The sequence below is a fragment of the Phodopus roborovskii genome, unplaced genomic scaffold, assembly GCF_943737965.1.
Source record: "Phodopus roborovskii unplaced genomic scaffold, PHOROB, whole genome shotgun sequence".
NCBI classification, from domain to species: domain Eukaryota; kingdom Metazoa; phylum Chordata; class Mammalia; order Rodentia; family Cricetidae; genus Phodopus; species Phodopus roborovskii.
Window position 1 is genome coordinate 197,671 of NW_026126618.1, and position 20,686 is coordinate 218,356.

Genomic DNA, 20,686 nt, shown 5'->3' on the forward strand with positions numbered 1-20,686 from the left:
CGATGAAGCAGTCGGGGATAAGGAAATCTATTCCATTCACATCATAGCATCATAGCACAGCACCTCAGGGCACGGCGTGGCATGGCGTGGCATGGCACAGCACATCACAACATGGCCCAGCACTACAAAAAACACGGCACTGCACGGCACTGCATGGCGTGAGACTGACCAGCACAGCCTGGTACCACACAGCACAGCACAGTGTCCAGAAAGCACAGGAACCAGAGCTGCAAACCTGGAGAAACGTGGCAAAGATTCTAGAATGTGTTGAGACTAATTAAATCACACTGCATCTGGCTGGGAAGAGGTGATCGGCAGTGCTGACGCCTGTGAAGCATTCAGTGGTAGAACAAGGAAGGGGTTGCTACCTGGACTACCCCCTGAACCTGATTCTCCTGGCTGGGAACCCAACAAGTTCCCAGCAGGGCTTGGGTTGCAGTGTGTACATCATCAAGGCCTTAAGAGGAAGATGGACTTTTTTTTTTTTTTTCAGCAACAAAGAAAAAGATCTCCATGCGCTGTCATAAATCAAGTGCTCAAGGAGGGCTTGTTGCTAGAGGAAGCCCTGGGTTGCTCTGTGCACAGGGATTGCCCACACAGTTGCAGACATGCCAGGACCACCCCGGGATGCTGCAGTTTCGTGTACCCGCGAGAACTTCCCAGCCCCATGCCTCTCACATTGCAACCCCCCCCCATTCTTCACTTCCAGAAAGGGCTCTCACTCCTACCTCCCTGAGTACCCATGCCTCTCACATTGCAACCCCCCCCATTCTTCACTTCCAGAAAGGGCTCTCACTCCTACCTCCCTGAGTAGTTGTCCTCGGCCTCTGTGCACTGCTCACGTATGTGACCCCTGTGGATGCTCAGCACATGGTCGTGAAGCTTCTCTCTGTCTGCCTGTATCGTGTTCCATTTTGCTTTTCCACAGGTATGGGTGATTGGGCACATAGTAGGTGCTCTCATTAAACGATACCAAACATCACCCACCAGTGCAGCAGCCCAACTCCAGGCTTCCAATGTCTGTATCCTAAAGGTAAACATAGCCATAAAGTATTGACCACACAGAGGGTTGGAACAAGCCCAAAACCCTTGCAAAATCAAACTGGTTTCATTTGAGGACATCCGCCCCTGCAAGCAGATCTCCAGCCATGGGCAGCATAAGAAGGCAGGGTATAGTTTCCAGCTGAATACTCTCTCCACTATGCATCAGTATCTTCAGATCCCTAGAGAGTCATGAGAGAGCGAGGAAAGCCAGGCTCATTTCTATCTCCCCTGGGAAACCACACCTAAAGACATCCAAGGAAAGCACAATTTCTAATCTGGCTTTTGTAACCGTCTTTCATAATTCACTTTCCTATCTATTGCCTCTCAAAACTACTGGAGAAATAGGTATAAACAGCGTCAACAAAGGATCAGAACTTAATTCTCTACGACGAAGGCAAGTATACATTATAAATAGCGAAGCAGCCGGCTGGAACCATGTAGCCAGCCACTTACCCAGTTAAGGGATTTGAATGACATCATACATAACCCTGCAGAGGGTATTGCTAGCCAGCTGGTATTACTTCTCTCTCTCTCTCTCATACACACACACACACACACACACACACACACACACACACACAGAGTTATGCAGAAAAATATGGCCAACGGGGAATCAGTGTATGCCTCACGCTGTTTCCTTGGGGTTGAGGAAGTGACAGCTAGCCAGCTTTGTTGAAAAATAAGGTCTTTCTATTTTTCAGTTGGTTCCAGAGCTCAGCATAGTCTCTTTCCTTGCACAAAGCATGAGACAGTGTCCTAATGGGACCCAGCCCATTGCTGCCTGCCTTCTATAGGTTTTAGGAAATGAGATCATTGTCCTGGCTTGGCAGCTAGGAGAAGGGGTCAGTGGAGCGCGCTGCCTTTCAAACTAGTTTAGCCTTGTCATCTCAAGGTTAACATTGTTGGACTTGCTGGAGATGATCTTTTCTTTCTGATTTCTTTTTTTTCTCAAATTTTTATTTGCCCTACAATATAAAATCGCTCCCTTGTCCCACTTAGATCCTCTAATCCTGGAAAGGTGTGACACAGGCATGTGTACCTTCATGCCCTGTGGAAAGTTAATCAGAGAACAGCTCCTGTTTGCTATGGCAGCATCAGTATTTAATGTCTGCTAACCCTGTCAGTAACACACATTCTTTTAAGGGGGGGAAAAAAAAGGGCTTCTGTGCTCCAGTTTTTAACAGCAAAGGTATGATGTTATTTGTCACCGTGCCCAAAAAAGTCCTTACTCGATAACTTTGCCAGAAGAGGGAGAGAGAGAGGCAAATGCTCCCCAGCTGTTTCCTGTCTACAGTGTCTGTGTTTTGTAGATAAATGTGAGGATTTTCTCTAAATCCCTCTTCTGTTTGCTAAATCTCACTGTCACTGCTAAATTCGGAGCAGATAGAGCCTGCGCAATGGAATAAAGTCCTCAAAATTGAAATGTGACATTGCTCTAACATCTCCCATCTCTCTGGATTTCTTTTTGCCTCATTATTCCTGCTCACCAATTCACTTCCAGACTTTGTACTGCAGAAGCAATGGGAAAAATCAGCAGTCTCCCGACTCAATTATTTAAGTGCTGCTTCTGTGATTTCTTGAAGGTAAGTGTCTCTTATTCTTTGGACTCATTGGGGAATTGTATTTAAACTGTGCACTGTTTTCTTTTGCCGAGAATTGTTATCCACTTTAGAATTTGCATTGTTTCAGAACTGGGAGTTATTTACAAGTTGCTGAATGTGCAGTTCTGTGGGAGCCGTGAAAAGCGCTCCGGGAGGTGAATGCAATTGCAGAGCTATCTGTGCGGGTAGAACTATTGCAAGGTACTTATGCTAAACCCTCCACTTCCACAGGGCTTCCGCGCTGCGCTGCCGTTTTAAAAGGTTCCTTTAAATCTTGCCTATGGCTCGGGGCTAGAAAGCAAGGGTATGAACTTGGGGTGTGCTTTTCCTTTCACAGGTGAAGGCGTTTGCTTTTTAAGACCATGTCCGTGTGTGTCTGTCTCTGTGTTTGTGTAGAATTCGTCAGGATTTTATTTACGAGGCATGTCACAGACTGAAAGTTACATTTTAGACAATAAGAAAGCTTTTTAAATGTGCTTTTTGGAGCCAAGAATCAGGAATTCTTTGCACTTATGCCCAGAAAGTCAAAGTTAAAGGGAAGTTTAATGTGCTTTTCTGAAAAAGAGCTCTTAGACAACTTGCTGTCTTTGCATATTCAGAAAATTTAAACAGATCCACGCTGTCTGTGCTCGGAAGGCAGGAGCATTCTGGCGGCTGCTTTTCCAACTTTGCTCTTTGGAAGGGGACTTTCGTGGACTGAGTTTGGTTTTGGATTTCGGGCTGCAAGCCTCTGCTCTTACACTGGTTGCAGTTAAGACTCTTTAGGTGAATCTGGCTGCGGCTGCCGCTGTCAACGCACTGACTTCTTGTTTCCGATCACTGGCTCTAGTTCAAGTTTCCATTCTCAGCAAAATTATATCCTTGCAGAGTTGTGTTTTTTCAATTTGCAAGCACTTTTAAGCCGCTGTCACTGGCTCCTTGGAGGCAGTTGCCGGAGGGCTTAATTCATAAAAGATCCCAGCCTGAGTGCAGCCGTTTCTTCTTTGCTGCTTTCAAACGCTTCATGGCTAGGACTGCTTAGGCAAATAAGTGGCTTGGGAGTTAAGGAGACATCCTTGTCACGCACCTAATTCTGCCCTCCTTGAGATGCGAGCAGGCTCCAGCCACCTTACAGGAATGAAGTCCGCGTTCCTATACGCTGTGTGGTCTGGCAGCTGGGCTCGTGTCTCCCTATTTAAAGGGCTCATCAAAGACACTGTGGAATGTTACCTCCGGTATTCATTGCAAGTTTGGAAAATCATCTCCAAATGAACTTTCTCTCCTTACTGGAAGTGCAGAACAGTTGAGAAGTGGAGGTAGCAATATGCTTCAACTTTTTCCTGTACTTGCAGCAGGAGACTGTTGAAGGGGGCTGCTGAGTGGTGGTCTTTGAAATGTCACTCAAGGGGTTAGAGGTCAACTGCCTAGAGCCGAGCCATGCACATGGGGCACAGGCTGGCTTTGTACTTTAAGTCTCAAGGTATTTCCCAGTTCTTGAGCCAGGGGAAGGTGGGGGAGGGAGGAAAGAAGCTGGAACTTGGATCACTATTCTGGGTAGCTAGGATAGATAGTGGTACAATGGGAATCAGCAACTGCACTGGAGATGGGGGGTGGGAGTGGGAAGTGGGGGTGTGGGGTAAGGGGGTGGGGGTGGGGTGGGGGGTGGGGATGGGGGGTGGGGGTGGGGGTTGACTCAACTCCCAGCTGTGCGATTTGCTCATTGTTTGAATGGACAAAAGGCAGTTTACCCAGGCTCATAGCATACCTGCCTGGGTGTCCAAATGTCACTAGACGCTTTCCCAAACCCCACCCACAAAACAGCACATGTTTTTAAGTCCTCAGTTTTCTATTCGCATCGGCCTCATAATACCCACCCTGACCTGCTGTGAAAAAGACCAGGGACATACCAAAATGGCTGCACCTCCAGTGAGTACCTTCTCATGACTCTTGTCCTCACACTTCAACTGGACATTTTCACTGTTGGTCAGACATCTGGAATCCATTGATACCCCACTTGTTTAACACAGAAAGGCCTTTGGAAACGTGGGTTTGTGGGTGGATTCTTGAGGAAAGCGTTGTGAGTTCGGGACTGGGTTATTTTTGCCCTCTCTTTCTCAGGTTCTGCCTTGGCCTCTTCCTATTACTTTTATGCCTCCGCCCTCTTCGTTTTCCTTGTGGTTGATGAAATAAGGGGCAGAGGAAATGGAGAACATATGGGGAGACTTGTTTTGAACTTTTCTTGGGCCCCAAGCAAGTTTGGTACTGTTTTCTGTCTGGGGACACGGTGTGATAAACTCTAGCTCCATGTGGGCGTGCTGGACTAGTCACTGAGCTAAAGGGAAATGTAGCAGAGGGCCTAGGATCGTAAATACTGATGCTTACCAAGCAGGGCTTTTCAATATAACTCCACGCAGAAAGGAGAAGAGTGGTTAAAGCAATTTTTAACTTCTAGAGATGGCTATGTCTTGCTAGATGAAAATGCACTCTCCCTTAAAAAAACGATTAAAATGTAGTTTGTGACAGCTCATGACAGTCTAAATTTACAGAGGCTGTGAGATTGAGTAATAGTTCCTGTGGAGTTGCTCCAAAATAACCATTGCAGGTGCCTGGCCTTCAGCGCTATCTGAAAGTCGGCAGGGATGGATGGGCCGTGTTCCAGAAGTGGGTTTGCTGGAGTATTCTTCATCCCGGAGCTGATGCTGGCAGTGTGTGGGGTTGTGTTCTCTGAGACAAATTATGGGGATTACAGGGCTACCCTTTCACAAAGAACCATGACACCCTGTTGGATTGGATTTGTTCAGGATTCCACGAGAAATCCTAAAGGTGAAACTCCCCTTCATTCCTTTCATAACTGAGAGAAATGGGTAGATGTTAGCTCATTCCTGGGAACTCCTCCGTCTTTGGTTGTATAGAGATGGAGGGCTTCCATGCAAACTCCTACTGAGAAAATGTACTAAGGGCTTAACCCAGGCATCCCTCCTCTGTAGCGGCAAGGCAAGCTCTCTTTCATGGTGACATGTATGTAAGTAGAGACCACTCTTCCCATCTTCAGCTGCTTTACAAACATTATTAAATATTTGCCTTGTGCTATCAAGAAGCAGGGGCTTGGGGCCCATTGCCCCCCTCCAAATGCTAGGCTGAAGATCTAGGCACAAAGCAGGAAATGTGTTTCAAATAATTGAGCAAACTTTGCCAGGGATGCCGAGCCGTTAGGTTGAGAGTTCACACAGGACAGGGAACGTGGCCATAAACAAAATGCCTGGGTCTCATTCTCCCAACCAGATGGGATTGAATGAACGTTCCCCAACTGTGAGGTTCAAAAAAAAAAAAAAACAACAACAACTTTAAAAATTATAGCTCCCGGTGCACCTCCAGGACCCCTTTCATAGAGCAGGTCACCTATGCCATGGTGGTGACTCTTTCCAAGCTGCTAGGCATATATGCACGTGAAAGAGGTGTGGCTGTCACCTCGGGAACCACCCTGGAAGGAAGCTCATGCTGACTCCACAAGTAGCAATGCGGAAAGTATTTGTCTGTCTTCCTATCCATCTGTTTCTTAGAACGAAGACAGACTTGAGTCACAGGAACCCTGACTTTGGCAGGGATGATATCTGGCTATCAACCACTGACTAACGTTTGCCAAGCAGAAGTCCCTTGATGGATTCTGTTATAAAATTGATAGGATGACCCATGAGGGCCTCCAGAGATTAAGTCAGAATTCCTGTTGCTCAAGAAAAGGCTCTTGCAAGTTTTCAGGCCAGTGCCCTGCACGTAGAAAAGCAGTCTCCGTGTGGACCTCTCTGGTAGCAGACTTGAAGAGAGAGGTTTGGGATGTAAGAACTGCTTCCATTTCATGTTAAAGCCCACAAAATGATTTCTAGACTCCCTGACCATCCTCCCTTTCCTGCTTGTCACTCTCCCCCAAGGCAAGCATAGAAACTAGAAACCTCTTCCCAAGGCAGCCATAAAACATGACATTTGCTTCTAACCTCCCCAGACTTTCTGTAGAGGAGCTGGCCAGAGCAAATGCTGCCTGCCTGCCTGACTGGTTGTGGATTATTGGCCCTTCTTCCAGGGAGGGCCTGAATCCTGTACCCAGGGTTTAGGAATGTTTCCCAAAGGGGCAGAGAATAGTCAGGAGAGGCAAGACATGCTGGGTTTCCCACCTCAGCCTGCTTTTTTTGTGATAGAGGCGGAGGCTATGACTTTCACGGTGTTTAAAAAAAGGCATCAGACCTTTCTGTCACTGTGCTTTCGGGAGATGATTTCATTCCTAAATCCTCACGTTTTTCCTGTTTCTGGATTGTTTGTCTGTTTCCCACTTGTGGCTGTGTTAGCTGCTAATATTCTCAGGTAAGCTTCCTAGTCTCCCCACCTTACCCCCCTCCCCCACTCCCTCCTCCACCCTTACTCTGGGAAAAGCTGTAATGATGTATTTGCACAATATTGTTCTAGCCAGTATAATCTTCTTAATCTATTGACAGAAAATGATGTCCTGGTTAATTTAGTATTTTGATAAGTAATAAATATAATGAATATATACACCATCTGCAGACAGCCATCTTTTAGAGCATTTAAATTAAAACAGTGTCACTGCAAAGCTGAGCAAATTTAACTTACGATAATTAAGATGTTTTATCGGGCTCTCAAAATTACATGGGAATACCCCCCCACTAAAATAACGGCCATCTTTTGTTACCCAGTAAATTTTGTAGCCCTTTTACCCCATTTATTTGTAATAAAAACTCAAAAAAAAGTAACAAAACACAACACAGGAGGACTTGTGACTTCTGAAGATTAAAGGGACTACACGTGGTTGTCTGATGTCAACCGCCCAGTGTCTCACTGCTTCAGGACCCAGGACGCCTGCCTAACCTTCCCTTTTTTCCCCCTGCAGATGAAGACACACATCATGTCTTCTTCACACCTCTTCTACCTGGCACTCTGCTTGCTCACCTTCTCCAGCTCTGCCACAGCTGGACCAGAGACTCTCTGTGGGGCTGAGCTGGTGGATGCTCTTCAGTTCGTGTGTGGACCAAGGGGCTTTTACTTCAGTGAGTAGCTCTCCTGTACCCCATGACTCCCATCAATCATCCTTCTTGGGGCTACTACAATTCTGAAGTATATGGTTTTGTGGATTTACAACCACAGGGGATTGTGTGACTGACTGAGTGAATGCCCAGGGCTGACAGCCTTCCTCAGCCCCTGAGACCTTCCTTAAATATGCATTGCCAGGCTTTGGCAGATTTGAGAGGCTTAAGGTGGAATTTTCTTCCTTAAGAGTTTGTCATTGAGGCTTCCTCTTGAGCCTTCCTCCAGTCAGTTTTTCTGGTCTTCCCCCACTATCCTATCCCTGCTAATGAAGGAATAGGACAGAGCAGCCCCAGAGTATTGGAGATTCTGCTCTTAGACCTTGGAGTACGTATGTAAACATGCAGAAGACATGCAGGGTTACATTGAGTGTTCTGTAATTAGAGTAAAATGATAAGGATCCTCCCACTCCAAATTCATGTAAACTTGAGAAATGAATACATGGAGGACAAATTAGATGCCTTCATTTGATACAAAGTTACCATGAGTGGACAAAGGTGATCTTCACCGAGAAGTGTTTGCAAATATATATATATGCTTTCTCTAACTGTGTACTGGAAGGGCATACCAATATGCCCTCTTTGCAAAGTGACCTTGATTTTTTGCAAAGTTTACGCATACAAGTCTGAAGATGGGCAAGGGAAGTATTAAGGAGACGGGCAAAGTGTGTTTGCCATGATTTTGGCAAAATAAAATAAAAAGACAAGTGACAGAATATTATCTAAGAGTTAAATGTGCTTTTAGCTGTTTGAGTGGGAAAATGTTCACTTTGTGCTTCCTGCCAGTTCTTTATTCGAGTAAATTCCCTTAAAATTCTGGCAATGAAATAGTCCCATCTAGTTCTCTGTTGCAGGGTAAATGAGTAAGTTCATTGGGTGGGTGATTTTTTTTTTTTTTAATACCAAACTTGTTCCATCTTTACAAATATCCTATAGAAGGTGAATATGAGCCATCAACACGACTGAAAAATGAATTGTGATCATTCTATAATTCGCCACAATAGATCCATGTATCCATTTTACAAAGTGTGATTCCCAAGGACTTTGTCTTGCCTTGGAAACCCATTTGTGCAACTTCCTTTCATCTAGTCCACTAATAATTTCCAAGCCTGAAAGTGCCTCTACTTTAGTACTAGGTTGAATTGAAAAAGTCATCGTGACATCCTCCAGGATTTTCATGCCTGGTTCATCGCTACCTGGTTCTTCTATACCTGCGACAATGAAAAGTAAGACGAGAAATTACGACTCAACCATAGATAACTGACGAATACTCATACATGCTCACACAGACACTTTGAGCATTGAACACTGACACTGGGAATCGATTTGAATACGCTGAAAAGGTTTTTGCATTTGATCACAAGGGTAAAATTTTAGGAAAGGTGTTTAAGTTCTATTTTAGTAACTTAAAATACGAAGAATCCATATAGGCACTTGATGTTTTAAATAGGAGACTGGTAATGTGTATTCATCATGGTTTTGGCAAAATAAAATGAAAAGAACAAGGGATAGCATATCATCAAAGGGCTCTGAACAAAAAAAAAAGTGGCTTTGTGAAACATTAACTATTGTCAATTCTGTCATTAGAAGTATTTCTGTCTTTAAAATCACATTCGGCCTTATAGAATTACATGATTTAACCTATATCCCCTGCCTGTCTTTGTTCCTTAAGCACAAAGGTATTTTTGATAGCTTTCTGTTCAACACCACAATCTTCTCTACCTGAGAAAAGCTGATCTTTTAAAATTTCTTTAGTTTACTCCAGAACACTGGGGGGGGGGGGATTTGTTGTGCAGTAGCACAAGGTATAACTGAGATGACCAGAGAGGAATGACAGACTGACCTTGCCTTTAAAACACTCCAGTCTAGACATTGGTTAGAAAAAAAAATTGTGTATCATAGTAATCACAGTATCATATGCTGTAGGAGAAAAGAAGCTTGGGAGAAGAGTTTATATTCGTAGCACTTTTCCTGAATATCCTATCTCATTTATGACAGGTCTTCACAGGGTTCTGCCCTCTAGGTGAACCCCTCAAAGGCCATAGCTACTTATTTTTGAAGATCCGTGTCAAGTTCAGTGTCTGACTGATACAGTAGTGGCAGGTATTTATCAACTTGGACTGGCAAGATTAAATCCAAGTAAACTTAATAGATGTGCTTCTGTGGGACTCTCATAGTAAGAACCACCAAGAATTATGACTGTCAAATATTCTGTGACATACTGCTCACCTCATGCCTACCCAGTTACTTGATGAAACTGGTTTGCTTCCTCCCCTCCCCCATTGAATGCAGTGTATGTTTATCAACAAGAAATCAGAAGCTGGACTCTGGCCATCCCAAAGATACATTTGTGGACTGTTTTGTTCCTGAACCAATTATTCTTATAGGCATTAACTGTTGCCAACAACCTTTATTGAGTTTCCTTTTCATCTTGAGATTTACTGTGAGTGGCAGTCAGTGCTAAGCATCAAGACCTTTTACAGGGAAGCACTCTCCACACATCTGTCCCTCCAATTGATTGACACCTACTGGGGTTTCCTCTTCTTTTCAAAGTTTTACTGCACCCATACCATTTTATTCTATGCTGTTTCAACTCTACTTTGGAAGTATGTATTTCTCTTAATAGTGAAGAGAGTGTCTAATCTTAGTTTGATATCTAAACATTTGAAAGAAATTTGCCTCTATCTCTATTTTTTTGAATAAAACAAAATAACAAGTATGGGTTTTTTATTCTATTAGACTTGTTCTAGTAATTTGTTTACTTGGTAATTCTTCCCCCCCCCCCTTTTTTTTATTTAATTTTGAAACAAGGTTGTTTTACGTATCAATCCCAGTTCCCTCAGCCTCCCCTCCTCTCCTATCACCCCCACCAAATCCCACCCCATCCCCTCTCTGCTCTCCAGGAAGGGTGAGGCCTTCCATGTGGAATATTCACAGTCTGTCATATCATTTGGGGCAGGGCTTAAGCCCTCCCCCATGTGTCTAGGCTGAGGGAGTGTCCCTCTATGTGGAATGGGCTCCAAGAGTCCATTCATATACTAGGGAGAAATAGTGACCCATTACTTCATGTAAATTGGCCCAGTTTTGCAAATGGGTGCACATTCTCCTTATGCCCAAGTTCTGTGGGAGCACAATTTCCTGGATGATGCTGTGTGGCTGCCTTGACAGCATAAGCCGAACAGTTGATCCCAAATTCATGCAGCTTCCCCAGACAGAGTGAAGTGCCCAATGAGGGGCTAATTAAGGGCTCTTCCCTGCACACCATACAAAGAGCACGCCAATCAGACTTGTGCTCTCTTGATCCTGTAAGGAGAGTGATGCCATCGTGAAGGCAAAATGTCACTGGGTAAAAACCTGTATTGTCACCTGCTGGAACCCACACAGAGGGTGACCCATTGTAGCCACTATATCTTTGTTTTGTCTGAAGCTCACCAATGGGTAAGATGAAATGGGAGAAGTTAAGTTTGCCATAGGTATAATTTTTGACAGCTATGGCGATTAACCATTTTAACATGCTATTTGGGAACTTCTGGAATTTTTTTCCCCTTTGAGGTATTTAAAAAGTTGACAGGCAACCAACCATCTTGAATGGTTTCAATTAAGAGCAACCAGAAGAAAGAGAGGTTCTGGGGTCCTTTCTAGTTTAAGAGTCTATAAACAGTCCCTTAAATAAACTGTATATGCTTTACCTCGGGCGGTCTTGGGGAAAGGAGAAGTAAATCAATTAGAAAGGAAAGTTAGAAACCCTTTCAGCTACCCAGATTTATGGCTTTTGTAAACCATCCCTACAATGCATGCTTATTAAGAACAGATCTGAATAAACGAATGGCATCCTTCATGTGTCAAAGCACACTGTTTTTAAAGCGTTTAAGTGAAACTTTGCAATTAGCTTTCATTGTTATTGATTGCACAACCTTCCTAAGTTTAGGTTATTATTATGAACTTAGGTTTCTTCCCTTTGATATACAGGACTCAGGAAACTACCCCCAGACCTGTCAATCACTATTTATGTGACTTTGGCAGGCGTTTAAACTTCCTGGGCTGAAATGTCCTTGTCTATAAAACAAGGGAATTTTGTTAAAGTAAATGACATCTAACTTTAACAGATGATGTCTAGGCTGAGACCAACAAGCATCCCTGCTATTAAAGAAAGGAGAAACCTGGCTTTAACTAGTGACCGAGGGACAATTAGCTTCTTTTGTCTTCTTGACATCATTTCAGTTGGTCCCCAAAGGTAGGCAATCTGCTCACTTCACGAAATGAAAGCCAGCTGTAATTTCGGTTTTACTTCTTCAAGGACAGAACAGAAACTCAGACACAGCCACAAAGTCCCAGGTCATAAGCCTGAGGTTGCCATTTCTGTTATCAAGGACGGCCTGATGACTGTCATCTTTGCAGTTTCACATTGCCTCAACTTTCAGAAGCAGTGAGGGAGTCTGTTCATTAGCATGGAAGAGGACTCTATGAATCTATTAGATACTATCAGCTAGAACCTGATAGGTACAGCAGCCGATTCTATACAACCTGTCCAAGGAAAGAGAGGGGATTCAAAAGGACACACCACTGATGCTAGCTTTGCTCTGAGCCATGTGGATTGTGAGATCCATCCATGTGCACTTCTTTACACAGCATCCATCTGGGGATTCCAAGCTCACTTTTCTGTGAGTGCTGGTCCAAGTTTGGGAGGGAGTACGTCACTGCCCTTGGAAAAACTGTGCTCTTTGAAATTGATACATGTGGAATTGACCTTGTAACCTTGCCCTCATCAGTACAGAGCTAATAGGCTGCAGATATTGTTTGGGGGGGGGAAGGCACTGAGCCTTTTTATCTTGACCCTCAAATGCTTGCTAATACATTTAAAAATATATCCAAGAAGTCTTGTCTGTGGGACTAAGGAAATGATGGTTTCTGTATGAAAATGGAAAATAGCTTTCAACTTTATGGCATATTAATATCAGTTAAGGCTGTCTTCCCCTGGATGGAGTACTATAAACAGGAGAATGAAGGGTTAAAGAGCAAAAGTGATGCCTCCTTTGGCAAGAACCCAGGGTTGAGCTTTAGCTCTGCAACTTAGTCTAGGAGACCTTGAACAAGCTCCTTGACCACATTGTGCCTCAATTTCTTCATTTGTAAAGTGGGACCTCCTTATAGTGGTGATTTTAGGGTCAAATGAGCTAATAGATTAGAATGTTAGTTTTGAGCAGGCAGTTCCTGGCACATAGCAACCCCATACCCATTAGCTAATGCATTTGTTACTCTCTTCTTAGACTCAGTTGCAGAATCCACTGTAAATAATAATAATAATAATAATAATAATAATAATAATATATCTGAAAAGTCTAGTTAGTTCTACACTCACAATTTTTTCACTCAGGGCAGCTGATAAAATTAGTAGTAATAGCAATTATGTGCATTGTCTTAGTCTTCTTAATGACAAGAGAAACGATCTGCTTGTATCACATGTAGTTTTTCAAACTCTACTGGCCCTCCCACTTTTGACCTTATCCCCATTTTGACAGGCAAAGATGATTATTGCATTAGACAAGCCAAGCAAGACACGGGCTAGGGAAATGCTCACGGGTCACATTGGTCACACAAGCATGGAAATGTGGTGGCATGAGTCTACAGTTCCAGTGTTCCAATAAGGAGACCAAGCAGAGACTTGGTCATCCGCACTCTTTGGTAGTCTAGGGAAATGCTCCCCGAACCCTAGACACCCTCTGGGAAATAAGGAGCAAGAGCCCTGGTAAAAAGCAGCTGGTTTTCAGCATCATCTTGAAATGGGGCCTGGGAGGGGACGATCCATGTAACGAGCCTGCCTTTTACCCCTGAACCATTGATAAAATATCAACGGGATTTCCTCAGAGGAAAGACGCAAAGTTCCCTTCGATCGGAGATAACCCCTGTAGCAGAAGCTTCACAGGACCCACTCAGATGGCATGTGGCCTCTTTCCTAAGAGCACCATGCAGTCCCGTGTCCTGGAACCTTACCCATCACTCACTGGTTGCATCTTCCTCTCCCTCACCCTCAAATGTTTCATTTCTCAAAACTGTCAGTTTGGAAGAATTTTTTTTCAATGATTTACCAAAAGGCTGTGCAGTTGGGCTAATCATCTCTTGTAGGATACTGGGAAAGTAGTGGCAAAGGTTAAGAAGTATTATCATGCATGGTGTGAGCCTTACAGAGGTGGGAACAGCTAGTGGGTTGGAACACAAGACTTCTATCTATGCCACCAGTATCTATCTCAACAGTTGTTTAATGGCGATGGCATCAGAAAGAAGGTCTCACATCATCGGTGGCAGGTAGACATTTCACTTTCTAGAAAGAGATTGAACATCATAGGACTTCAATGTTCTTCCAACTACCTTGTCTAACACCATGAGCCATGCCAGCATCTCTTATGCACTCCATCAGAGCCAACCCCATCTCTCCTGAAGCCTTCCTTCAGATTTCAAAGCCCACAGCAAAGAACCAGACACAATGACATGAGACACAGGGTTTCTCTCCCAAAGAGTGTCCCCATTGTCCTCAATAACAGGTCATACAGGCTTTCACCATCCATGCAGCCAGATGTCTTTGATGACTGCGGTGGCAGATTATCCTGCTTGTACTGAGCTGCCATTCCATCCCGCACCTTTCCATAAATCTTCTTCAGCTCTTACATCCCCCAAAATTATTTTGGTTGTCTGGAAAGTTCAAACCTCTTATTAACTGTTAGACCAAGGAGACGACATCACAGGGCTTTGTTTGTCTTTATCTATATGTGAGATCATGTTTAAAACATAGCAAAGAGCTGTTATTTGACATGCAATTCCCCAACTGTAGCAAGTTGCATGCCTATTTAATGCATTGTTTAGTCTCACATTGGCTAGAGCCATTTAAAGAGGCACTTGGCAAGCCCTGGATATTCATTCTTGGCATAACTGCCCTTTTCATTTTCCACTGAACCTTAGATACCGAGGAAAACCCTTCCCTTGCTTTACATCTGGCATACTGCTTTATGTAATTCACCAGACCCTCTGCACGTGGCCCTCTGTGTTTGTCCTAAGGTAATTAATGGCTTTGCAATATTTGATCAGCAGAAGCAGAGACACAAAGAGAAATTGTGCAACCCAGAAGAGAACACCCAGTCTTTTAAATTAAAACCTTTTGCTTTAAATGTTCAGGCATTCTGCAGGAATAGTAATTTCCATTTCAAAAGAAAAGAAAAAAAACTTATGCTGAAATCCTAGGAAGATACTTAAGAACCTGATAATTGATCAAATATATGTATTTCTATCTCTCTTTTAAGCTACCTGATTAATGAAAGGAAAGAATATTGACCCCTGCTACAAGCTTGGAAACCTTTGAAAATAATCTCATCAACCTTAAAACAGAAACCCAGAGAGAAGTGATGTGTTCAAGGTCACATAGCTAATTAGTGGCGGTAGGAGATATGTTGATTCCTTTTTTGTTCTGACCTCCACTTGGCAGCAATTAATCATGCCTCTGTGAAATTACCTGGTAGCTTGAAACAACCAGGAGAGGTGTAACATAAAGTTCATCCAAATGAACAGTCCCAGGCAACCCTTCGTTCTAATAAACCCACCTGAAAGTTAACAATCTGTTCCCTTGTGGCAGGAATATTACTAAATTACAGACATCCCTTGCCTGTCTGTCTGTGTCTGTGGTGAAAAATGCCCTCAGATATGCTTTGGGTAGCAAAGTCCACTTACGGTTGTAATTTCGACTATTATTGTATATTATCATAATCTGATCCTCTGTCTACTCTCTCCAATGTCAACTTCAGTAGATATGCTTTGGCTGACTTAGCAAAGGTACATTCCTGGAAAATCTGAAACAGTCTGATGAGTTGTAGGGTCAGGGTTTTGTTGGTGGTGGTTTTTATTTATTTATTTTGAGTTATCTCTGTCTCATGCCAAAAGAAATTTACACCTGATTCTCCCCCCCCCCCCAGAGGCTCTACCAATTACTCTATGAATCTCCAGAGGAATCTCTTTCCTTTTTGTTTGTGGCCTTCATGGGGTGCTAGGAAAGGCTGTCTGAGGGGCAGGTCTAAGCTAAAGTTTGGTTACACTGCCTCGTCAGCTCTGAGTTTCTGGGAAGATGGCCCTACCTCTGTGCCATTTACCCTGATGAAATGGGTCTTTCGTCAGAAGTGAGCAATTTAGAGACCGTGTGCAGCCAAGCACACAGAGCCAACTCCTGACTCTCCATGAAACTGGGCAAAGGAGCACACACTTTGGAGCTCTGCATTGAGCTGATTCGCAGACCCTGGGGATTTCTTTTCTCTCTTCTCCTTGCCAGTTTGCGGATCCAGGTAATATGCTTTGAAATCACACTTCATTCTTAAAACAGCCCTTTCTTTTCCTGGCCATATTTCCAGCAGTAGGAGTTTCAGCTGCAGGCCTACTGCAGACTGGGGTCTGGTTGCTTCTACTGAAGGAGAGACCTGTCTGGTGCATTACAGTAGGTTCAGCTACATACATTTGGTTCTTGCCAAGGCCAGGAGTTCCATTATCCCAATTGTAATAGACCCAAATTACTCCAGACATTGCCTAATATATTTGGGGGGCAAAATCACCCCCAGTTCAGAGCTACTGGACTAGAAAAATCTCTAGAAGAGAAACAACTAACAAAGTGGAGGAAAATCATCCACAAAATTAAAAATAACACACCACCTAGGAACCCTTCCTAAGTGACAGGTTTATGGACTCAGTCCTTGGTCACTGAATCAGAAGGTGATAGCTTATTGCCTGGACTAAAAGTTTAGAAAACTTTCCTGTGGAAACATACAGCTCTTTCTATAAGTATTTGAAATCATTTGCAGACTTTCTTTCTTGTCTTATCGCCGTAGAAACCATTTGTCTTTAGTGAGAGAAGGGCAAAAAAGGAACCTGTAGGCTCTAGAAGTCAGACTGAGATCACCTAAAGCCAGAGTAAAGGGCTGGTTACACATAGTAAAGTCACCTCTGTGACGGTGACTGCTCCTTTCTTAGACCCGTAATAAATAAATGCAGTTCTTCACTAGCAAAAGGCCTCAGTCCCAGTAAATGGCCTTTTTGGTTTTTTTGTTTTTTTTTTGTTTTTTTTTTTTTGTTTTTTTTTTTTTTTTTTTGTCTTTGTCTTGCTTTCCCTGAGAGTCACCAAACTCATTTTGTTGTCCAGAAAGGCAGCTAAGCTATCCCATGTTGAGTTTCACCATGCCCCTTACTAATCAGCTCTGCGATCCTGGGAAAGTCAATATGGTCTTGAGTCTCACATGCCTCATCATAAAATGTGAATAAAAATATTATTCCTCAGAACTGTTCTGAGACACAGCCGCAGACATGCTTCAGAAGCTGAAGGGGAAAGGCCAGATATCACTCTTAAGAGAATGAGTGATACTTTACTCATGACTGACAAGTCAGTTCAATGGTTCTTTTTCTATAAAACCATCTGCACCAATTATAATCTAGAGAAGTGAATTCAGCCATGCATTTTCCTGTAGCATCTTAATTAAAAGCAACAGCACTCCAATCCCTGTATTTAGAACGACCGCTCGGTGAGCATGTTTATTGGTTATGTGTTACTTTTTATTTTCACTGGTGAGAAGAGCAAGGTGAAGCCTATTATGTTACCTCGTGGAGACTGCTGAGACTTTGTCCACTAGGAGGTGGCCAGGCAGTCGCTGCAGTATCACACGGAAGCAAAAGATGTGTGTTCACTTGAGTCAGCTGTTAGTGAGCTCTGGCAGCCTCAAAACACCGTTGGTCAGCAGAGGGAATGCATTTCTAGGCTGAAAAGTATCTTTCTCCCTCAGGTTACCCATCTAGAGTACTTTATTTTTATCATTGACTGACTTAAGACAATGATTAAAGAAGCAGCTTTTTATTTAAACTTGACCTTAATGCAATACAAAGTATGCATTTATTAGCATAAGGACCAGTACTAAGGTGTTGTTCTCTCTCGGGGGCTTTCTATCCAGTCATTGCATCATTGCCAGGGACACAGACTTGCTGTAGTCAACCCTTGTGCAGCACACAAGGAGGTACTGGCTACTGTCGCTGTGAGTTTCCAGCACACTGGAAAAACGGAGACTAAAGTCCCATGGAATTTTCTTTTTCTGTCCTTCACAGTAGCCAATATGGAACACAATAACACTCCTGATTTGATAATGAAAAATTCATCCCCAAATCTTCTTCCTTCTTCCCATCCCCAGAATAAGCACTTTGCAGTCCATTGGCAGCTACTGCCATTGTGTATCTGAGACAGAAAGAATAGAAGAATTAGGTCTCCACTCAAGTCTGCTTGAGGTGTCAGCTATGAGTTTTCCCTCACAACTGAAAACTCAGCTCAAGACTACCCAGTGGGGACTTTCAAAGACCCTGGCTAGTGTGCCCCAACATCTTCTCGCTTGTGCTTCTTGGTTAGTTGTAAAGCAGCCATTCTAGACCAGGGAAGTGATGGAGCCCTGACATATAATCTGAAAGCTAGACAGCACAGCTGGAGGATCCGCCCTCAGGAAAGAACACAATCAGTTTGTGTTTGCCAAAGCAGAGCTGAAAGGGGCATGAAGAGTCAGATCCAAGAACAGAGCAACCAGGAAACACCATGTGCACCTGGTCCTAAGGCAGACTAGTGGGGAAAGCCGGAACTGCAGTTCGGTGGTCCACTCGAGTGCTGAGAACTCCTGAACAAGTAGGCCCATTAAGTGTACCCTTGACAAACCCATGTATAATAGTCCTGGTGACCAGGGTTCCAGTCCTCACAACAAACTGCTATGTCGCATGGCTGCTTTGTGAAGGAGACAACCCATTCACACCCCGAGGCCTTCTTCATTCAAAAGGCCGGCTCTCCCCACACCACTGTCTTTTTACCCCCGTCAGCGTGACTAGGGCACACCACAGATATCTTCACAAATCTTAGAAACTGGACAGCTGGAGGCTTCAGGAAGAAAGGGGAACGGTTAAAAGGCAATGTTTTCTGAGTCAATTTAATTTGGAGGTATGTCATGTCAATTGGTTGGCCGCTTACCGTGTTTTCTATTGTGTGTTGGTAGAAGCTACCCAAAACGAAGGAGTATAGACTCATTCGATGCATTCCTGACTTGCCAGTCTTCCCTGAAGGCCTTCTGTAAAGGAGCTTAAGTTTTCCTACATATTTTGAGTTTTAGATTTATTTCCATTAAAGTCTCCAGTTCTTCATAGGCTTATTTAGTTTGGCAGAAGGTAATGCTGATTCATGTAATGAAGAAATTTGAAGGCGAAGCTACTGAAAATGGGTCTAATTCCTTAGGGTAATTTGGGACCAAGAAATTGATAATTTGTCTACTTTCTTTCTGGTTTCATCAGCTGCCATACTGCCAAACATTTGTACCCTACAGATGCTTTGTCATTCCTGAAACACATCATAACTCTTAGCAGCAACTCTACCTAGAATGGTAGAAGGAAAAAAAAAAAACTATAATTGTCTCACTGTCCTTGGCAGACACCCTCAATCAATGGCTATTGAGTGGAAAAACAGGATCAAACTGAAATCATTTTCAGCACGTTCCTTCATATGGATCCAACGATTTTGCTGTGAGTTTGTCAAGCACAGCAAATGTTCCCTGTTAGAAGGATGAATATATTTTTAGCACAGATGTAATTCCAGGGATTCTTTTTTCTGCTGGCACTTACCTCCAGGTATGGAACAGATATTTGGAGATAATGTCTTAGGTAATCAATGTCGTACTCACACAGTAGGCTTCCGGTAAGGTAGACTTTGAGAACCTTAAAGTTGTAGGAATCCCAAGGTTTTCAAGTGTTATTGCCCTCAGTCTGGCTGGCATTCCTGTAGGCTTACCATGATAATTCACTGCATGAAATTGTGAAATGTATTTTGATAAGCCATAGGCCAGTAACTATGTAGACGTGTGATATACAAACTAATGACAGAGACAGACTTATTTCTAGCTGGTTCTGAAGCAGGCACTTGCCACTGGGAGCTTTAAAATCACTGGATGGATGATTGGTTTCAACATAAATGACCTTTATTCTCCCACATCAAAAACTGGCAATATCAAAGAATGCGAAAATCTACCCCTTCGTGGGATAAAGGAAAAATGTGTGCTTGATATATATGGAAATTGTTTTATAAAAAGAAGCAATCTCTTATTCACATTGAGTCATTAGGTTTGGATAGCAAATGCTCTTCAAGGTGCATATTACTGTTGTTTGGTGTGAGAACGTGGATCTAGAAGGCAGGCTGCTCAAGATACCCTGAGAGATTATTGGAGATGCAGGACCAGAGGATGCTAGCACCCCCAAAAGACCTCAAATCTACATGTTGGCAAGATGTCCTGGGAGTTGTATGCACACTGGGGTCTGAGGCAACTTGTTCTAGAAAATAGTTGGTGACATTCATTCCAGAAGAGAAACTAAGCAAAGCTCAGCTTTTACTGAAACTGATGACATTGCTGAGGTCTATCCTGGTTATGGTCACTACCAATAAACAAGGAGACAGCAGTCTGGCAATTCCCTCGAGTCAGTGGAGCTTTTTTTTTTTCTACAGAGGAAACACAGAGATGTTCTAAGGATAACCCTGTGGCCTGGTTTTCCATGAACTAGAAATTGGAACTCCTAATTGCTGCGGCTGCAGTTTTTAAACTTGTCACCGAGGCCAGGACCTCAGCTCCAGACCTTTAGATCTTGCTGGTTGCTTTTTCAGTAGTCACCATTTTCAAAAATAGCCCAGCAACAGTGCTGTGTATGTGCACTTAGATGCATTTGTACGTGTGGATGGCTGTTTACATGTGTGCATTATAAGAAACTGCATTGAGTGGGAAACCATCATGGCTCCTATTTCAGTTAAATAAAAAACAAATGAAAATGAGAATAATATATTTCAGTCATCTGTCAGAAAGCAAAGGATAAACTTTAAAACGGTATCTCAGGGTGATACCCAAGTTTCCACAAGACCATTGTACACTATGACAGTTCCCTTTTTTG

General features: G+C 43.3%; 1 protein-coding gene across 5 annotated transcripts in view; it reads left to right on the plus strand.

The window, feature by feature from the left end:
• The first annotated feature begins 2,110 nt into the window (after nt 1–2,110).
• The window catches only part of Igf1 (insulin like growth factor 1), a 67,493-nt gene continuing 48,917 nt past the window's right edge, over nt 2,111–20,686 (plus strand). The window contains exons 1-3 of one of the 5 annotated variants that reach the window (XM_051206318.1): nt 2,111–2,233; nt 2,546–2,627; nt 7,522–7,678. In XM_051206318.1, the coding sequence (XP_051062275.1) occupies nt 2,565–2,627; nt 7,522–7,678 (220 nt within the window). In that variant the 5' untranslated portion in view covers nt 2,111–2,233; nt 2,546–2,564. Of the gene's footprint in view, nt 2,234–2,291; nt 2,628–3,780; nt 3,941–4,461; nt 4,551–7,521; nt 7,679–20,686 lie in introns of those variants that run through there. The other 4 variants (XM_051206319.1, XM_051206320.1, XM_051206315.1 and 1 more) reach the window with 4 other exon arrangements.